This window comes from Mesocricetus auratus, unplaced genomic scaffold, assembly GCF_017639785.1.
Source record: "Mesocricetus auratus isolate SY011 unplaced genomic scaffold, BCM_Maur_2.0 contig_9837_pilon_obj, whole genome shotgun sequence".
NCBI lineage: Eukaryota > Metazoa > Chordata > Mammalia > Rodentia > Cricetidae > Mesocricetus > Mesocricetus auratus.
This window is the reverse complement of record NW_024433515.1, coordinates 1-16,353: the sequence shown is the minus strand read 5'-3', so window position 1 is coordinate 16,353 and position 16,353 is coordinate 1. Positions and strand designations below refer to the sequence as shown.

The following is a 16,353-nucleotide window of genomic DNA, read 5'->3' as shown; positions in this document are numbered from 1 at the left end:
CTTCAAAACTAACGACACAACACTGTGTGTGAATCTATGTGCTTAACTTCCTGAAATCCAACGATATAACACTATATGTGAATCTACGTACTTAACTTCATGAAAAGTAACGATACAACACCGTCTGCGAAACTACATACTTAACTTCATGAAATATAACTATATAACACTATATGAGAACCTACGTACTTAACTTCATGAAAATTAATGATACAACACTGTATGTGAAACTATGTGCTTAACTACATGGGAACCTACCATATAACACTGTATTAGTACTTACCTGCTTATAATCATGGAAACTAACAATACAACACTTTGTGTGAAACTACATGCTTAACTTGTTCAAAACAAATGATACAACACTGTGTGTGAAACTATGTGCTTAACTTCATGAAATCTAACTATATAACACTGTATTATAAACTGCGTGCTTATTTTCTTCCAAACTGACGATACAACACTGTGTGTGAAACTATGTGTTTAACTTATTCAAAAGTAACAATAAAACACTGTGTGTGAAACTATATGCTTAACTGCATGAAATCCAAGTATATAACACTATATGTGACCTACGTACTTAACTTCATGAAAACTAACGATACAACACACTCTGGGAAACTACGTGCTTAACGTCATGAAATCTAACTATATAACACTATATGAGAAACTATGCACTTATCTTAATGAAAACTAATGATACAATAGTGTATGTGAAACTATGACCTTAACTACAAGAGAACTTACCATATAACACTGTATTAGAATCTACGTTCTTAACTTCTTCAAAACTAACCTTACAACACAGTGTGTGAAACTACATGCTTAACTTCTTCAAAACTAATGATACAACACTGTGTGTGAAACTATTTGCTTAACTTCATGAAATCTAACTATATAACACTATATGAGAAATTATGTACTTAATTTCAGGAAAACTAATGATACAGCAGTGTATGTGAAACTATGTGCTTAACTACATGAGAACTAACCATATAACACTGTATTAGAAACTACGTGCTTAACTTCATGAGAACTAATCATATAACACTGTATTAGAAACTACGTGCTTAACGTCATGAAATCTAATGACACAACGCAGTATGTGAAACTAACTGCTTAACTTCTTCAAAACTAACAATACAACAGTGTGTGTGAAACTATGTGCTTAAATTCCTGAAATCCAACTATATAACACTATATGTGAAACTACGTATTAACTTCATGAAAACTAATGATGCAACACAGCTTGCGAAACTCTGTGCTAAACTTCATTAAATCTAACTATATAACACTATATGAGAAAATAAGTACTTGACTTCATGAAAACTAATGATACGACACTGTATGTCAAACTATGTGCTTAACTACATGAGAAACTACCATATAACACTGTATAACAAACTACGTTTTTAACTGCTTCAAAACTAACGTTACAACACTGTTATATGAAACTACATGATTAACTATTTCAAAACTAAGGATACAACACTGTGTGTGAAACTATGTGCTTCATTTCATGAAATCTAACTATATAACACTGTATTAGAAACCACGTCCTTATCTTCTTCGAAACTAATGCTACAACATTGTGTGCGAAATTATGTGCTTAACTTCATGAAATCTAACTATATAACACTATATGAGAAAATACGTACTTACAAACTAATGATACAACAGTGTATGTGAAATTACGTGCTTAACTACATGAGAACTTACCACGTAGTTTCTAAAATTGTATTAGAACTACGTGCTTAAATTCTTCAAAACTAACTTTACAACACTGTGTGTGAAACTTCATGCTTAACTTCTTCAAAACTAACGATACAACACTCTGTGTGAAACTATGTGCTCAAATTCATGAGAACTAATCATATAACACGGTATTAGAAACTACGTGCTTAACGTCATGAAAACTAACGACACAACACAGTATGTAAAACTAAGTGGTTAACTTCTTCAAAGTAACAATAAAGCACTGTGTGTGAAACTATGTTCTTAACATTCTGAAATTCAACTATATAACACTATATGTGAAACTACGTACTTAACTTCATGAAATCTAACTATATAACACTATATGAGAAACTACGTACTTAACTTCATGAAAACTAATGGTACAACACTGTGTGTGAAACTATGTGCTTAACTTCATGAAATCTAACTATATAACACTATATGAGTAACCACGCGCTTATCTACTTGAAACGAACTATACAACACTGTGTGCGAAACTATGTGCTAAACTTCATGAAATCTAACTATACAACACTATATGAGAAACTACGTACTTAACTTCATGAAAACTAATGATACAACAGTGTATGTGAAACTATGTGCTTAACTACATGAGAACTTACCATATATCACTGTATTAGAAACAACGTGCTTAACTTCTTCAAAGTAACTTTACAACACTGTGTGTGAAACTACCTGCTTACCTTCTTCAAAACTAACGATACAAAACTGTGTGTGTAGCTATGTGCCCAACTTCATGAGAAGTAACCATATAACACTTTATTAGAAACTACGTGCTTAACTTCATGAAAACTAACGACACAACACAGTATGTGTAACTAAGTGCTTAAATTCTTCAAACTAACAATACAACACTGTGTGTGAAACTGTGTTCTAAACTTCCTGAAATCCAACTATATAACACTATATGAGAAACTACGTACGTAACTTCATGAAAACTAATGATACAACACTATGTGAAACTATGTGCTTAACTACAGGAGAACCTAACATATAACACTGTATTAGAACTTACGTGCTTATCTTCATGGAAACTAACAATACAACACTGTGTGTGAAACTAAGTGCTTAACTTCCTGAAATTCAACTATATAACACTATATGTGAAACTACGTACTTAACTTCATGAAAACTAACGATACAACACAGTCTGCGAAAATACGTGCTTAACGTCATGAAATCTAACTACATAACACTATATGAGAAACTACGTACTTATCTTCATGAAAACTAATAATACAACACTGCACGTGAAAGTATGTGCTTAACTACATGAGAACCTACCATATAACACTGTATAAGAAATTACGTTCTTAACTTCTTCAAAACTAACGTTGCAACACAGTGTGTGATACTACATGCTAAACTTCTTCAAAATTAACGATACAACAATGTGTGTGAAACTATGTACTTATCTTCATGAAATCCAACTATATAACACTATATGTGAAATTACGTACTTAACTTCATGAAAAATAATGATGAAACACAGTCTGCGAAACTATGTGCTAAACTTCATTAAATCTAACTATATAAAACTATATGAGAAACCACGTACTTAATTTCATGAAAACTAATGATACAACACTGTGTGTGAAACTATGTGCTTAACCTCATGAAATCTAACTCTATAACACTGTATTAGAATCTACCTGCTTATCTTCTTCGAAACTGACGATGCAACACTGTGTGCGAAATATGTGCTTAACTTCATGAAATCTAACTATATAACACTATATGAGAAACTACGTTCTTAAAAACTAATGATACAACAGTGTATGTGAAACTACGTGCTTAACTACATGAGAACTTACCACATAAATTTGTATTAGAAACTACGTGCTTAACTTCTTCAAAACTAACTTTACAACACTGTGTGTGAAACTACATGCTTAACTTTTTCAAACCTCATGATACAACACTGTGTGTGAAACTATGTGCTCAACTTCATGAGAACTATCATATAAAACTGTATTAGAAACTACGTGCTTAATGTCATGAAAACTAACGACACAACACAGTATGTAAAAATAAGTGCTTAACTTCTTCAAACTAACACTACAACACTGTGTGTGAAACTACGTGCTTAACTTCATGAATTCCAATTATATAACACTATATCTGAAACTACGTACTTAACTTCATGAAAATTAACGATGCAACACAGTCTGCGAAACTACGTGCTTAACGTCAGGAAATCTAACTATATAACACTATATGAGAAACTACGTACTTAACTTCATGAAAACTAATAATACAACACTGTATGTGAAAATGTGTGCTAACTACATGAGAACCTACCATATAGCACTGTATAAGAAACTACGTGCTTAACTTCTTCAAAACTAACATTACAACACAGTGTGTGAAACTACATGCTTAACTTCGTCAAAACAAACGATACAACACTGTGTGTGAAACTGTGCTCAATTTCATGAGAACTAACCCTATAACACTGTATTAGAAACTATGTGATTAACGTCATGAAAGCTAACGACACAACACAGTATGTGAAACTAAGTACTTAACCTCTTCAAAACTAACAATACAACACTGTGTGTGAAAATGTGTTCATAACTTCACGAAATCCAACTATACAACACTATACATGAAACTACGTTCTTAACTTCATGAAAACTAACGATACAACACAGTCATGTGAAACTCCGTGCTTAACTTCATGAAAACTAATGATACAACACTGTATGTGAAACTATGTGCTTTACTACGTGAGAACCTACCATATAACAATGTATAAGAAACTATGTGCTTAACTTCTTCAAAACTAAAGTTAAAACTCTGTGTTTGAAACTACAAGCTTATCTTCTACAAAACTCGCGATACAACACTGTGTTTGAAACTATTTGCTTAACTTCATGAAATCTAACTATATAACACTATATTAGAAATTACGTGCTTATCTTCTTCAAAACTAATGATACAACACTGTGTGTGAAACTATGTGCTCAACCTCATGAGAACTAACCTTATAACACTGTATTAGAAACTATGTGGTTAACGTCATGAAAACTAACGACACAACACAGTATGTGAAACTAAGTGCTTAACTTCTTCAAAACTAACAATACAACACAGTCTGCGAAACTACGTGCTTAACTTCATGAAATCTAACTATATAACACTATATAAGAAACTACGTACTTAACTTCATGAAAACTAATGATACAAAAGTGTATGTGTAACTATGTGCTTAACTACATGAGAACTTACCATATAACACTGTATTAGAAACTACGTGCTTAACTTCTTCAAAACTTACTTTACAACACTGTGTGAAACTACATGCTTAATGTCTTCAAAACTAACGATACAACACTGTGTGTGAAACTATGTGCTCAACTTCATGAGAACTAACCATATAACATTGTATTAGAAACTACGTGCTTAACGTCATGAAAACTAACGACACAACACAGTATGTGAAACTAAGTGCTTAACTGCTTCAAAACTAACAATACAACACTGTGTGTGAAAATATGTGCTTAACTTCATGAAATCCAACTATGTAACACTATATATGAAAGTACGTACTTAACTTCATGAAAACTAACGATACAACAGTCATGCGAAACTACGTGCTTAACTTCATGAAATCTAAATATATAACACTATATGAGAAACTACGTACTTAACTTCATGAAAAGTAATGATACAACAGTGTATGTGAAACTATGTGCTTAACTACATAAGAACTTACCATATAACACTGTATTAGAATCTACGTGCTTAACTTCTTCAAAACTAACTTTACAACACAGTGTGTGAAACCACATGCTTAACTTCTTCAAAACTAACGATAAAACACTGTGTGTGAAACTATGTGCTCAACTTCATGAGAACTTATCATATAACATTGTATAAGAAACTACGTGCTTGAGTTGTCCCTCCGGCAGCATCAGGTACACAGGCCGGCTTCCCGGCCTGTGTTCCAGAGCCCGCAGATCGCCTGGGAACTGCACAGAGCTCCTAATCCCAGCGGGAGCCAAGCACCCCAGACTCCAGGTCTTCTCTCCAACCAACGAGACCAGGAAACCAGAGGAGGCTGGGAGTTCAGGGAAGTAGTTGTCCCTCCGGCAGCATCAGGTAAACAGGCCGGCTTCCCGGACTGTGTTCCAGAACCTGCAGATCGCCTGGGAACTGCACAGAGCTCCCAATCCCGGCGGGAGCCAAGTACCCCAGACTCCAGATCTTCTCTTCCACCAACGAGACCAGGAAACCAGAGGAGGCTGGGAGTACAGGGAAGTAGCTGTCCCTCCGGCAGCATCAGACACAGGCCGGATTCCCAGCCTGTGTCCCAGAGCCTGCAGATCGCCTGTGAACTGCACAGAGCTCCCAAACCCGGCAGGAGCCAAGCACCCCAGACTCCAGATCTTCTCTCCCACCAACGAGACCAGGAAACTAGAGGAGCCAGTGAGACCAGGGGAGTAGCTGTTCCGGATTAGGTACAACAGGACCCAGCATAGGGTCCAGGGGACCAGGTAGGAGGCTAAGCGCCCCAGATTCCTGTTCTTCTTCTCCACCCACGGACCACCATTTGGACAAGGTATAGAAGAACCAACAGATTATTGGACTTGCTATCACCCACCAAAAGGGAACTCTGGTCCCCAGATCAGTAAGGGGCTCTTTCTGCACCCACTAGAAGAAGAGATGGGAAAGAGACAATACAAAAACACAGTCAGCAACAGAAAAACAAATATGACACCGCCAGTTTCTAGAGACTTCACACCAGCAAGACCCCAACATTCCAATGGGAAGGAAGCAGAAGAGAACGACCTTAATAGCACTTTCATGAAAATGATAGAGGCCCTAAAAGAGGATATTGGAAAATCCCTCAAAGAAATGGAAGAAAAACAAACCAAAAAATGCAAGAAATGGAAGAAAAAACAAACCAAAAAATGCAAGAATTGGAAGAAAAAACAAACCATAAAAGGCACGAAATGGAAGAAGAAATGAAGCAAAAAATGCAAGAAATGGAAGAAAAAACAAAGCAAAAAAATGCAAGAATTAGAAGAAGAAACATACCAAAAAAGGCAGGAAATGGAAGAAGAAACAAAGGAAAAAATGCAAGAAATGGTAGAAAAAACAAAGCAAAAAATGAAAAAAATGGAAGAAGAAACAAACCAAAAAAGGCAGGAAATGGAAGAAGAAACAAAGCACAAAATCCAAGAAATGGAACATAAAGCAAACCAAAAAATGCAAGAAATGGAAGAAAGAACAAACCAAAAAGTTCATAAAAGGCAACAAACAGATGAACAGATAAACAGAAAATTGCAAGAAGCAATGCAAACGCTGCAAGGGTTGAAAACTGAAATAGAGACATTAAAAAAAACACAATCTGAAGAAAGGCAGAAAATAGAAAAGCTGGACAAACAGTCAGGCACTACCAATACAAGCATTACCAACAGAATAGAAGAGATGGAAGAGAGAATCTCAAGTGTTGAAGATACACTAGGAGAAATGGATTTATCAATCAAAGAAAACCTTAAATCCAAGAAATCCTTAACACAAAACATCCAGGAATTATGGGACACCATGAAAAGACCAAACCTAAGAATAATAGGTATAGAAGAAGGAGAAGAAATCCACCTCAAAGGGGCAGAAGGCATATTCAACAAAATCATAGAAGAAAACTTTCCCAACCTTAAGAAACACATGCCAATGAAGTTACAAGAAGCCTACAGAACACCAAATAGAGTGGACCACAAAAAAATCCCCTCGCCACATTATAATCAAGACCCCAAACATACAGAATAAAGAAAGAATATTAAGAGCAGCTAAGGAAAAAGGTCAAGTAACATATAAAGGCAGACCTATCAGAATTACACCTGATTTCTCCATGGAGACTCTGAAAGCCAGAAGGTCCTGGATAGATATTCTACCTACACTAAGAGACCATGGGTGCCAGCCCAGACTACTATACCCGGCAAAGCTCTCAATTACTATAGACGGAGAAAACAAGATATTCCATGACAAAACTAGATTCAAGCAATATGTGTCCACTAACCCAGCCCTACAGAAAATTTTGGAAGGAAAACTCCAACCCAAGGAAGCTAACTACAACCAGAAAAACATAAGCATTAGAGAATCCCTCTCTACCAACAGCCAAAAGAACAAAGGGGTGAAATTCCACCCATAATTCCACCAACAACAACCATCGCAAATCGAAGAAGGATGAGCAATCAATGGTCATTAATATCCCTCAATATTAACGGCCTTAACTCACCCATAAAAAGACACAGACTAGCAGAATGGATTCGAAGACAGAACCCTTCCTTCTGCTGCATACAAGAAACACACCTCACCCTCAAAGACAGACATTACCTGAGAGTTAAAGGTTGGGAAAAATTTTTCAATCAAATGGACCCAAGAAACAAGCAGGGGTAGCAATCCTAATATCTAACAAACTAGACTTTAAAATAAAATCAATCAAAAGAGATAAAGGAGGTCATTACATACTCATCACAGGTGAAACCCACCAAGATGAAGTGTCTATCCTGAACATCTATGCCCCCAATACAAAGGCATCCACATTCGTTAAAGAAACATTATTAGAACTTAAATCTCATCTAAAGCCCCACACAGTTATAGTGGGAGATTTCAACACACCACTCTCACCACTAGACAAGAATACCAGACAGAAACTCAACAAAGAAGCAAAGGGTCTAATAGAAGTAATGACCCAACTGGGATTAACAGATATCTATAGAACATTTCATCCACATAAAAAAGAATATACCTTCTTCTCACCACCACATGGAACCTTCTCAAAAATCGACCATATACTTGGCAACATATCAAACCTCAGCAGCTACAAAAAAATTGGAATAACTCCATGCATCTTATCAGACCACCATGCCTTAAAATTAGAATTCAACAACAACACAAACTGCAGAAAACCTACAAACTCATGGAAATTGAATAATGCTCAACTGCACCATCCCTGGGTCAAAGAGGAAATAAAAAAAGAAATTAAAGACTTCCTCGAATTCAATGAGAATGAAGACACAACATACCCAAACTTATGGGACACTTTGAAAGCAGTGCTACGGGGAAGTTCATAGCACTAAGTGCTCACATGAAGAAACAGGAAAACAGTTATACCAGAGAATTAACATCACAGCTAAAAGCTCTAGAACACAAAGAAGCAAACTCCCCCAGGAGGAGTAGACGCCAGGAAATAATCAAATTGAGGGCTGAAATCAACAAAGTAGAAACCAGGAAAACAATACAAACAATCAATGCAACGAAGAGTTGGTTCTTTGAGAAAATCAACAAGATAGACAAACCTTTGTCCAAACTTACCAAACAGCAGAGAGTGAACATGCAAATTAACAAAATCAGAAATGAAAAGGGGGACATAACAACAGACTCTGAGGAAATCCAGAGAATCATTAGGTCATACTTTGAAAACCTGTACTCCACAAAATTCGAAAATTTAAAGGAAATGGATGACTTCCTGGACAGCTATCATTTGCCAAAACTAAATCAAGAACAGATAAGCAATTTAAATAGACCTATAACCCCTCTGGAAATAGAAGCTGTCATCAAAAGTCTCCCAACCAAAAAAAGTCCAGGTCCAGATGGCCTCAGTGCAGAATTCTACCACAAATTCAAAGAACAGCTTATACCAATTCTTCTCAAAGTGCTCCACACTATAGAAGCAGAAGGGTCTTTGCCAAACTCTTTCTATGAGGCTTCAATAACCTTGATCCCCAAGCCACACAAAGATACAACCAAGAAAGAGAACTTCAGACCAATATCCCTCATGAACATTGATGCAAAAATACTCAATAAAATACTGGCAAATCGGATCCAAGAACACATCAAAACAATCATTCACCACGATCAAGTAGGTTTCATCCCAGGGATGCAGGGATGGTTCAACATATGAAAATCCATCAACGTAATCCACCATATAAACAAGCTGAAAAACAAAAATCACATGATCATCTCACTAGATGCTGAAAAAGCCTTTGACAAAATCCAACACCCCTTCATGATAAAGGTCTTGGAGAGATCTGGGATAACAGGGACATACTTAAACATAATAAAAGCCATATACAGTAAACCAACAGCCAACATCAAACTAAATGGACAGAAACTCAACGCAATTCCTCTAAAATCAGGAACAGAACAAGGCTGTCCACTCTCTCCATACCTTTTCAACATGGTACTTGAAGTTCTAGCTATTGCCATACGACAACAAAGCGGGATCAAGGGGATACAAATTGGGAAGGAAGAGGTCAAACTTTCACTGTTTGCAGACAATATGATAGTTTACATCAATGACCCAAAGAACTCTACCAGCGAACTCTTACAACTGATTAACACCTTCAGCAAAGTGGCAGGCTACAAGATCAACTCAAGAAAGTCAGTAGCCCTATTATATACAGATGATAAAAGGGCTGAAAGAGAAATCAGAGAAACATCACCCTTTACAATTGCCACAAACAACATAAAATACCTTGGGGTAACGCTAACCAAACAAGTGAAAGACCTGTATCGTAAGAACTTTGAATCTCTAAAGAAAGAAATTAAAGAAGCCCTCAGAAAATGTAAAGATCTCCCATGCTCTTGGATAGGTAGGATCAATGTAGTAAAAATGGCAATCCTGCCAAAAGCAATCTATCAGATTCAATGCTATCCCCATTAAAATCCCAGCACAATACTTCACAGACCTTGAAAGAACAATAATCAATTTTGTATGGAAAAACAAAAGACCCAGGATAGCCAAAACAACCCTGTTCAACAAGGCAATGTCCGGAGGCATCACCATCCCTGACCTCAAGCTCTATTATAGAGCTATAGTCCTGAAAACAGCTTGGTATTGGCACAAAAATAGACAGGTAGACCAATGGAATCGAATTGAAAATCCGGGTATTAACCAACACACGTACGAACATCTGATCTTTGACAAAGAAGCTAAAAATATACAATGGAATAAAGAAAGCATCTTCAACAAATGGTGCTGGCATAATTGGAGACTGGCATGTAGAAGAATGTGGATCGATCCATGTTTATCGCCATGCACAAAACTTAAGTCCAAATGGATCAAAGACCTCAACATAAATCCAGCCACACTGAACCTCATAGAAGAGAAAGTGGGTGGTACCCTTGAACGAATTGGTACAGGAGACAGCTTCCTGAACATAACACCAGTAGCACAGACAGTGAGATCAACAATTAATAAATGGGACCTACTGAAACTGAGAAGCTTCTGTAAGGCAAAGGACACAGTCAGCAAGACAAAAAGACAGCCCACAGAATGGGAAAAAATATTCACTAATCCCACATCTGACAGAGGGTTGACCTCCAAAATTTACAAAGAACTCAAGAAGCAAGTCTCCAAAACAGCAAAGGACCCAATTAAAAAGTGGGCTGCAGAACAAATAGAGAGTTATAGAGGAGTCTAAAATGGCTGAGAGGCACTTGAGAAAGTGCTCAACATCCTTAGCCATCCGGGAAATACAAATCAAAACAACTCTGAGATACCATCTCACTCCTGTCAGAATGGCTAAAATCAAAAACACCAATGACAATTTATGCTGGAGAGGATGTGGTGAAAGGGGGACACTCCTCCATTGCTGGTGGGAGTGCCAACTGGTTCAGCCACTTTGGAAAGCAGTATGGAGATTCCTCAGAAAATTAGGAATAAACCTACCACAAGACACAGCAACTCCACTCTTAGGCATATACCCAAAAGATGCCCATTCATACAACAAAGATGTCTGTACCACTATGTTCATAGCAGCTTTATTTGTAATAGCCAGAACCTGGAAGCAACCTAGATGTCCCTCACCCGAAGAGTGGATAGAGAAAATGTGGTACATCTACACAATGGAGTACTATTCAGCAGAAAAAAATAATGGAATCATGAGATTCGCAGGCAAATGGATGACACTAGAAGAAACCATCCTGAGTGAGGTAATCCAGTCACAAAAAGAGAAACATGGCATGTACTCTCTCATATATGGATTTTAGACATAGATCTGGGGAGTGCCAGCCTACAATCCTATGGCCAGAGAGTCTGGGAAACAGAAACTACATTTAGTGGCTGGTTAAGTAGTGAGCTGAACTCAAGAAAGCCAGTATCAGAGAGGGAGGACTGATGATCAAAGGGATTAAGACTGGGCTGGTTTAACCCCCAGAAACAGCTGACCAGACAAAGGTTAACTCTTGAATCCCAGGCATCACCATGGGAATCCAGCATGGGACTGATCAAGACCCCCTGAATCTGGGTGTCAGTGAGGAGGCCTAGGTAATCTATTGAGCCCTGGGCAGCAGATCAGTACCCATCCCAAATACACACACGGTCTTTGGACTCCCATTGAACAATGTGAGGTGCACTCTCAACCTGAACTATTGTGGAAGGGTCTAGGCCCTGCCCTATATGAAATGACAGACTATGGACACCCCCATGGAGGGCCTCACCCTCCCTGGGGGAACGAGGGATAACGGGGGATGGGGATTGGGGGCACGGGAGGAGGGGAGGGAAAGGTAAAGGGACCTGGAACTGACTTGTGAAGCAACCTTGTTTCTTATCTAAATTTAAAAAAAAAGAATGAAAAAAATAAAAAAAATTAAAATAAAAACAAGAAACTACGTGCTTAACTTCATGAAAACTAATGACACAACAGAGTATGTGAAACTAAGTGCTTAACTTCTTCAAAACTAACAATACAACACTGTGTGTGAAACTATGTGCTTATCTTCATGAAATACAACTATATAACACTATATGTGAAACTACGCACTTAACTTCATGAAAACTAACGATAAAACACAGTCTATGAAACTCCGTGCTTAACTTCATGAAATCTAACTATATAACACTATATGAGAAACTACGTACTTAACTTCATGAAAACTAATTATACAACACAGTATGAGAAACTATGTGCTTAACAACATGAGAACTTACCATATAACACTGTATAAGTAGCTACGTGCTTAACTTCATGAAAACTAACGTTAACCTTTAAGAAAATCTTTTTCCATCTTGTGTATAATACTCAGTTTATACTTGTACTGATACACATATGTATGTTTTCCTTAAAAGATAATATGTGTTCAGAATTAGGGGGACTAGACACCAATGTAAACAAATGGCCCAGGTGATCCAGCCACTCAAAATGCTTCTGTTGCACGTTCCTCAGAATTCTGCATCCAGAAGAGTTTCAAGGCTTCCTATCTTGAAGAACACTGGTAGCCAAGGGACCCTCATGCAGGAGCAACCTGGCTGCAGTGTCTTCCTCCATATTTCTGTGGATGAATTGACCTGAAACGCTTTCAGACCCTAACTGCATGGATACCGGATGTATTCTATATGCTGTGATTAAGGTGTGTTGTGGGACTCCAGCTTCATAGCTAAAATAAGAAACATTTGAGAAGAACAAGAAAATTCCTCATAGTCACTGTAGGCTCCTAGCCTGTGACTGACAACTCCCTTGAGCACTGATGAAACAATAAACTCTGTGAACCTCCACACTTTTCTAAATGGTGTTAGGAATCACGGTCTTGTGTAGATATTCCATATGCTGGTAATCACATCACCCCCCAGGAATTGTTCTGTCCAAAGTGTGATAATCAAGTGTCCTTCACAGTTAGTATGGTGTATTAAGAAAGCAGGGCAACAGAATGACATGTGCGAATATGGGCATTTGTTTTATTTAAATAAGACCAATGAAAATACAGAGGAATAAAAATTCTCTTAATGCTACCTGATACAATAAAATAGCTGACTTGGCTACTCTCTTAGAAAATAAAGACAGAGTTGACAAGCACAAAGCACATAGTGAACAAGGTCTCAGGTCAGTCATGTTTCTAGGCAAGGATTCGGCATCAGTCATCTTCAAGGGGTTCCCAGCAAACCTTGTCTGAGTACCCTGCGATGCAATTTTCTGTGTTTCTCCAAAATCATCTTCAAAGGAGATCAGGACCACACTGCTGCATTCAGTTAACAAGTCTAAACAAACAATCCACTGAACAGCTATACGATGGGAAGTAGGGGAAAGGCAATGCCATAAATCACTTCATTTCATTTTGATGAAGACAATCCTTGGACCATGATGCCCTAAATTGTACCCATGCTGTCTCAAGACACATTGACTGTGACCTAAAGCTGAGATCAATAACTGAGGACATCAGTGAAGAATATCCACGTTCCTAGTGTGACCACATGCTTAAGATTGTCACATATTTTCAAGTCAATGGTGATCCTGTTTTGAGAGATGTACAGATAGAAATGCAAAACTGCCTTTCTGATTTGACAAGACAATATCACTGTGCTCCCATTATACTTCAAGTCAAGCTAGTCTCTGTGGAGTGCATCACCTGAACACTCTTGCTTCCATTGCATCACACAGTGCCTGAAGCCATGTGTTCTGGGTCCAAACTATTCGAATCCAACACATAGACTTTCATTTCTCAGTATCCAGAAGAAATCTCCTAATTATTGCCAGCACTGGCAAAGTCTGGCCTCAGTGTCATAAAAACATGGCATGTAGCATTCAAGGCAGATGTCTGTAGTAAAACGTATTGTGTTGGGCTGCCTTTTGGCACAAAGTATATCCAGAAGCTCAGGACACAACTGGGCAAATTTCTCAACCAGGACAGAACCCAGGGGATCATAGCACTCTAGTGGGGCGGGGTAGAACTCTACAATTATGTTGCTTAGATTGGCCACACTCTGCAAAAGCTTCTTCAGTACTGCAGTGGAAATCTTGTTATCACAGAAGTTCACAGTGTTGAGATGTGAGCACAGGCTCAGGGCAGGCAACAGGGCACTGAAATGAGAGTCCTCCATCCAGCATTCCACCAACTCTAGGGTCTGCAAAGTGTCTGCTGTATTCTCAAGTAGAACTCTGAGATGTGGGGCACCCAACCTGGACAAAACTACATTTCTGAATTTCAGGTTTTTCAGTTGCCAGAGCCCCTGACACTGTGACAACTGTTTCAAGTCTGACTGGGAGAGACGACAGAGAGCGATGTTCAAGGTCTCCAATGGGCTTTTCAGGCATCTAGGGAAGAAAAGGAAATTACTTTATGCTTTTAGAGGGCACAAAAAATTTGACACTGAGACACAGCAGACGATATATACAAAGTCAGTCTAGCCTTATGCTGAAGGTCAGCACTTGGAATACATCCTTCTGGTTCATTCTCATATAATTGAATTCTGAGGCATATACATAATCTGGAATGATCTCAGACCACATATCTCCAGCTCGCCATCTGCTTTCTGTCAAATAGAACTAGAATTTGCCAACGCAGGCCAGGAGCTCATACCCAGAGGACTACCACAAAAATATTCTGGCAGTATCTTGGCATGTATCATACATAAATCACCACTGTCCCTGCTACCAGTCACAGCTTCAATTCCTGATTTCAATGTCCCAATCTTGAAACTGAAAGTCCCTCACCCCAGCACCAAACATTTTCCACCCAATATGTCTCAAACTGTGCTCATAGTGTCCTTCTCTCCAGAGGGACTTAGAGGCTGAGACAGGCTGCACCAGAAGAACTAGCTGGACCCTATTCACAGATTTGGGTACAGAGTACCTTAGGTTCCCATGCAGGTGTGGGTACTCCCCACTTCAGGACTTTCTACTCTGCCCTGTTCCCTTCCCATTACCATAGCGAGGATCTCAAGAAGGAATGTCCACAGCACACTCAATGTGTCTGACACACCCAATGGAACTGCTTTCAATTCAGCTCTCTAAACATTTCCTACCCCAGCTCTGACTGCTGGTCATTGAACCAAGTAACCTCAGTTAAGAAGGATACATGTCCACACTTGGATACTCTGATGAGTCCATCACTGTTAAATCCCCAATGGCTGGGACACCCCCACGGTACACTGATACTTGAAATAATGGGAAAGGGGTTGCTGAAACAGTAGAAACAGTTCTCCATCATTCCTTACCCAAACAAAACCTGCATGTGGCCCGGGAGGAAGTATATGCCATCAATGGAAAGATGCTTGAGGGAGTTGAAGTTGCAGAAATGAGAGAGAAACTGGACAGGAAACATCTCTATATCCGCCAAGGTATTTTTGACTGTGTGTATGTTCAAGACCATGTGAATTACATTCAATTTGTGAAGTCTTGTCATACGGCCAAGATGAGGTGCGATGTGACAAAGGAAGGGCTGCACCTGGCTTGTGTATAGCTCCAATTCCTCGATATAATCTGGTGGGAAAATGTCCAAGACCTCCTTGATAATCTCGATTGGAGAGTCACAAATCTTCATCTTCACACAGCACAGCCGCACACAGTCTTTCCTCTGCTGGGCCCAATGCAACAAGTGTGCTTGGTGTTCTTTCAGGTGGGAACTGAGACTAAGTTCAGTGACAACCTTCAAATCCTGCCTCAGTTCATTGCATAGTTGTGCATTCCTTTCAGTCTCTTTTGAGTAGTACCAGTCTCTCCCAGCCCATACATCCCAGAAATCCTGGTTCATATTCCTCAAATCAAGTATTCCAAGCCTCCAATCCTGTGATAGAAAAGGCACCTTAATAATGTAAACAGTGATTCACCCCTAGCAATAGCCTCTCAATTCAGCTTCTCTCTTGTCAGC

At 38.4% G+C, this 16,353-nt stretch overlaps 1 protein-coding gene across 1 annotated transcript; it reads right to left on the bottom strand.

The window, feature by feature from the left end:
• Positions 1-14,230: 14,230 nt before the first annotated feature.
• Positions 14,231-16,236, bottom strand: LOC121138485 (PRAME family member 6-like). The gene is made up of 2 exons (XM_040741168.1): positions 15,701-16,236; positions 14,231-14,798 (listed from the first exon to the last, which is right to left on the bottom strand). Exons 1-2 carry the CDS (start codon positions 16,234-16,236, stop codon positions 14,231-14,233), a joined length of 1,104 nt encoding a protein of 367 aa, XP_040597102.1.
• Between the last annotated feature and the right edge of the window lie 117 nt (positions 16,237-16,353).